This window comes from Pinus tabuliformis, chromosome 2_2, assembly GCF_031772625.1.
Source record: "Pinus tabuliformis cultivar Carrire ecotype Pingquan chromosome 2_2, CPIR1, whole genome shotgun sequence".
Lineage (NCBI taxonomy): Eukaryota > Viridiplantae > Streptophyta > Pinopsida > Pinales > Pinaceae > Pinus > Pinus tabuliformis.
The window spans coordinates 786,031,515-786,037,514 of record NC_142300.1 but is presented as its reverse complement, the minus strand read 5'-3'; the positions used below and the strand labels follow the sequence as shown (position 1 = coordinate 786,037,514).

Sequence of the window (6,000 nt, the reverse complement as noted above, 5' to 3'; positions counted from 1 at the left end):
TCCCAGTGCACTACTGGAACTGGGATTCGCTGAAACACATTGAAATGCCCTGGGAAAATTCATAGACCATGCAAATAACAAGGATCAATATGACTGTGCCAGGATATGTGTAGAAGTAGACCTGGAGGTGGGACTACCAGAGGCCATCACAATAAAGGTCGGAAACTGGACACACATGCAGAAATTGGACTATGAGCAGCTGCCTTTCAAATGTCGGAAATGTCATGTTTACGGCCACTTCGCCAGAGGATGCCCATCTAACAAAGAGACTGAGCAGGGAAAATAGGATGGATGGAACCAAGTCAAGCCAAACAAAAATTTTCCCAAGAACTAGAAGCAAGGAGGCCCCAATGGCAAAGGAACCCAGCAAACCACCACTCAGCAGACCATCTCCAAACCCATCTCTGAAAACAAGTTTGATCCCCTGAGCACGCAACCAGAGAGCACACAAGAGGGTGAGACTCATAAGAAGACGGAAGCAACACAAGAGACCGAAGCTCAACCCACAAGCAAAGGTACTCCCTCAATTTCAATTTCTCTCAAAGGGACAGGTGCTGAAGATCCGAAAGTCATGACTATAGAAGACGAAGAAGAAGAGCAGGAAACGGAAGAATCAGAAGAGGAAGGAGAAATAGGAGAGTCCCACACCCTGGTAAGAAGATCAGCAAGAGACCAGAAAACCGATAGGGAAAAAAGGGAGTAGGAGACTTACAAAGAAAAACTCCAGGGCAGTCAACCAACCTTGGAGAAAATGCTAGCATCAAAGTCGAAGATATTGAAAAACCCACCCTAAGGCTCCAAGGGAGCCCACCAGAAGCATAAATAATGAAGGTAATCTCCTGGAACTGCAGAGGGATGGGGAGCAAAACGAAAGAAGAAGCCATCAGAAGTCTAATCAGGACAGAAACCCCAGATCTACTTCTAGTCCAGGAGACAAAGCTGGAGAACAATGTCTTTTTCCAAACAAGCAAGAATCTCTGGAGCAAAAGCGAAGCAAGAGCAATCTCCGCCCGGGGTGCCTCAGGGGGGATAGGTACTCTTTGGAATGCAAACAAATTCATAGGTTTATTTGAGGCCAGGAACACCCATTGGCTGATGCTGAAAATGCAGAACCTAGATACTAAGGAAAAGTTCTGCCTTTTCAATGTCTACTCTCCAGTCAACATTAGGGGAAAAAAAGACTGTTGGGACTCTTTAAGACTTCAAGTTGATTTGACAGATCTGGAAAACATAATAATTGCTGGCGATCTCAACCTTACCCTTCATCCATCAGAAAAAAAGGGAGGTAGCATAGTGCGAGATCCAACTAGAGAATGGGTGGAAGACATAGTGCAAGACTGGGATCTGTTGGAAATTAAGCCATCTTCAGGTAAGTATTCTTGGTCTAACAAAAGAGTGGGCCCTGGGCACATTGCTGCTAGATTAGATAGATTTATCATTCAAAGTTCCTATCTGTTGCTAGGTTTAGAGCCCAAAATGCATATCCTTCCCAACATCATCTCTGATCATAAGCCCATAAAGCTTGAGTTTTTAGCTCACCATGATTTGGGTCCCATTCCATTTAGATTCAACCCCCTTTGGGTAAAGGAGCCTGACTTCATGCAAACTATCAAGGAATGCTGGAACCAACCTGTTAAGGGATCGCCATTCTATATTTGGGAGGAAAAACTCATAAGGGTGAAAGGAGCTCTAAAAAGATGGGCCAAAACGCTGTCCAATCCGGCCACAATTAGGAAAACCGCTAAAGCAGCTCTTGTCGCCCATCAGAACGATATGGAAAACGCAGTGCCCACAAAGGTTTCTCTAGAACAAGAAACTCTGCTTCAACAGCAATACCACAAAGCCTGTTTAGCGGAAGAAGAGTATTGGAGAGTGAAATCTCGAAACCTCTGGCTTAAAGCAGGGGATAGGAACACTGCTTATTTTCATAAACAAGCCCAGGCAAGGAAGTGCTTCAACACTATTTCAGAGATTAAAGAAGAGGGAGATATCCATAAGGATTTTGATCACATAAAGAGGGCAGCGTTTAATCGCTTCCAAAAATTATATAGTGAAGACAAGGACCCTATCCACTACCTGGAGCTGTTAGAAAATATACCCTCTGTAATATCTCAGCGAAGAAATGATTTTCTGGAGGCCAAAGTCACTAAAGATGAGGTGAAAAAGGCTCTCTTTGATATGGACCCAGATAAGACCCCTGGACCGGATGGTTTCTCTGCTAGATTCCTCCAAGCTTGCTGGCCGATTATTGAAAAATACCTCTTTAAAATGGTTCAAAAATCCCAAAATACTTAGAAAATCGGAGGCAGCACTAATTCTGCGTTTTTAGCGCTCATACCCAAGGAAAAAGGCGCCAACAACTTCACCAGATTTCGGCCGATCTCTCTATGTAATACAGGGTACAAGCTGATCACCAAAGTAATTGCAAACAGATTAAAGTTTATCCTCCCCAAGATAATTCCAGAGAATCAAGGAGGCTTCATCCATGGAAGGCAGATTGTGGATAACTTTCTACTGGTTCAGGAGGCAATACATTCGAGTCTACAACGCAAAGAGTGAGGTATGGTGATCAAACTTGATTTAGCAAATGCTTTTGATCGTGTCAATCATAGTTTTCTTGTAAATGTTATGTGCAAATTTGGTTTTGGAGCAAGCTTCATCAATTGGATCCGGGCATGCATCTCTGAGCCATGGATAGCTCCTCTTGTCAATGGAAGAGCCACAGACTTCTTTAAAGCCTCGAGAGGACTCAGGCAGGGGTGCCCTCTATCCCCCCTGCTCTTTGTCATTCAGGCCTCAGCCCTCAGCTTCCTGCTAGATAAAAAGATGCATGAACAAGAAGTTAATGGTCTGCGCATTGCAAGAGGGACCAAAAATATCAACCATGCTCTGTTCGCGGATGACACTCTGTTGCTAGGTCCCGCCTCTATTACCTCTGCCACAAAGTTTAAAGAAATTCTGAATGAGTTTAGTGAAGCCTCAGGCAGTGTTGTTAACAAGAGCAAATGCCATATTTATAGTTGGAACACTTCGCCTAGGCTGCTGTCTGCCATCTCCAGATGTCTGGGCTTTGAAGCCTCCTCCACCTGGTCTTCCTTTAAATATCTGGGCCTCCCATTATCTCATAAGAGACCTTCTAGCAAAGATTGGCAACCTCTGTTAGAAAAGTTCAAGGCAAAGATTCAGGCCTGGGGATATTCCTGGCTGAATACTGCAGGCAAATCAGTCTTAATAAAATCTGTTCTCAACAGCTTGCCTCTATTCCAATTCTCAGGGCTCCTCGCTCCCTCAACCATCCTAAGCAAAATGGAGGATTACATAAGGAGGTTCTTCTGGAAGGGAGGGAAACAAAATGAAAAAAAGATCCCTCTTGTCAGCTGGGATATCATCTCCAAGCCGCTGTTGGAAGGTGGCCTCAATTTCAAGAATCTTCGTCAGCAGAGCGTGGCAATGGCTGCAAAAATTGTTTGGAGGATCATCGCCCCCAACCCTGGCTGGGCCCAAAAGACGCTCTGGAAAAAATATTTCAGAGGCCCAAGAGCCAGATGCCTAGACAACGTGATACGCAGGCCAAATTCTACATTTCTCAAAATATATGACAGAGCAACAACTCTAATCTCCACCCACTCCTACTGGATACCAGGCAAAGGGAAGAACATTAATATATGGTCGGACAGATTAATGAATAAGGAGCCTATTGAAACGAGAGTGCCCACAAATTTGCTGCGCTGTTGGATGGACAGCGAAGGCATGCAAACCTTGTGGGATATTTCATGCTGGAAGGACGTGAATTGGGCAGGCTGGAAGCATCTTCATGTGCCGGATAACCTGATCTCAGAAAGGACCACGCTCCTCGACGCCCTCCATGGTCTGGCTCCATCGCATTTGTGGAAGAAAGATAAGATCGGCTAGGGGCCAAAAGGCAGTGGATACATAGTCGCCCAGGGGTATGCCAAACTTATTGAGCGCCCTCATGTTCCCACAAATCCAGCTCCTTGGAAAGGCGTCTGGCAATAGCCCTCTTGGCCCAAGGTCAACTTCTTCGGCTGGGTTTACTGTCATGGGAAAATTCTAACTTATGATAACCTGCAAAAAAAAGGCTTCCACGTCCCTTCCATCTGTCCTCTTTGCAATGACAACGTCGAGACATTAGTCCATCTTATGTTAGAATGTAGCTTCTCCAGGCAGATTTGGGCCTTTTTTACCCACGATCTGGATCCTAACTTCTCTGTTTCGTGCTCCACATCTGATCTCTTCTCTGAATGGGCAAACATATTTCCAGGACCTCCACCTAAAAATCTGATTATCAAAGCATCATGGGCTGTCCTCCCAAAAATTATTTGTTGGCAGTTATGGATAGAGCGCAATAAAAGAATTTTCAGAAACACAAAACAGAGCCACAAAGTCCTAGAAACCAAAATTAAAAGTCACTTAAAGGAGTGCTTGATCGATCTAAAAGACGACTCCAATCTCAGACAACAGGATATAGCATGGGGATCAACGCTTGAACTACAATTTCATCCAACAATAAAAAAATCCCCCACTATCAAAGAATGGCAGATAAGAAAGTCTGAGAACGACTTCCAAGAGTGGCTTAAATCGCAAGCAAGACACTCTCTTTTCTTTGACGGAGCAGCAAAGGGAAATCTGGGCAAAGCTGGTGCAGGAGGTGTTGTTCTAAATCAAACCGGGGAAACAATTCACTCCTACGCTTGGGTCCTTGGGTACACTACCAACATCCAAGCTGAGGCCTTAGCCCTCTTCCAAGGGCTCAAGACCCTTAAAGATCTGGGAATTAATGAAGCAACTGACATAGGCGACTCTCAAGTCATTATAAATGCAATGGTTTCCAGCAATCCAATTCCGGCCCTCAATTTAGCAAGGTTGATCACAAGGATCAAAGGCTTGGAAAGCAACTTCCAGGATTTGAAGTACTACCATGTGTTGAGAATTCACAATAAAAAGGCGGACATTGAAGCTAATAAAGCTGCCCATCTCTCTGCAGGGACTAAGCTGAAAGAGGAAGAAGAATCATGGGAACCCATTCCATAACTAGACTGCTGCCATGTTCTACTGCCTATTACTAAATCAATTCGTATGTATTTTCAAGTGGGGGAAAATATCTGAAAATAACTTAGCAGAGGTCAATCCAAGGAAGAATCTTGTAAGTCTCAGCTATATTCTTAGCGAAAAATGGCATCAAGTCAAAGTAGCACACAATGTAATCAGATTTTGGCATTCTGCCCAAGATTAATATAAAGCTCCATAACCGTTCCTGTAAAAAAAAAAAAAAAGGACCATCCAGGGCATCAAACCAAATCCAATTAGTGAATTCCAATTGTGGCAAGTTGAATGAGGAAACAACATTACACCAACTTGATGATGTAATAGAATTGAGTAGCTAGCTTCATAAACATGAAAACACAACACTAGAAGAAGTGGCAGGTAAACATGCATTTTGTTAGTTTTCATGTTTTGTAGTTTATTTTGTAGAATGTACACCTCTTAGAAACATTGAATTATTTTGCCTTGGGACATTATTAAGCTAAGGCATTATCACATATATAACATAAACATTTGCTATAGTTGGTAATCTCTAAATCATTTTTGGTTGTAATGTATTTGTAGCTTTGCTACAATTTACTTCTTTATTTATTTAATATAAATCTACCAACCACTATTTTAAAAAGAAAATTCAAAGAGGGTCATTCACCATAACATTGAAATTTTCATCAGTACTAAAATCAAAGTAAAGAAAAGACAAACATTAATGTGGAATAAAATACCAACATAAGAATACACCACTATACCAAGATAACATGTGACATCATGATATTAATACCTAGGAAAGGAAGGTGTTATCACATCAACTAGAAGACTTATAATCTAAAGTCAACTTTTGGATTAGTGATTTTATTTATAAGAATAATATATTAAAAATTATATCTATTTTATAATTATTATGTATACAAGATTATTCACAACATCTACAATGTCAAA

At 42.2% G+C, this 6,000-nt stretch overlaps 1 protein-coding gene across 1 annotated transcript; it reads left to right on the top strand.

Moving 5' to 3' along the window:
* The first annotated feature begins 2,562 nt into the window (after positions 1–2,562).
* LOC149195045 (uncharacterized) lies at positions 2,563–5,052 on the top strand. Its single transcript, XM_089407874.1, has 2 exons — positions 2,563–3,868; positions 4,283–5,052. Exons 1-2 carry the CDS (start codon positions 2,563–2,565, stop codon positions 5,050–5,052), a joined length of 2,076 nt encoding a protein of 691 aa, XP_089264000.1.
* Positions 5,053–6,000: the final 948 nt, after the last annotated feature.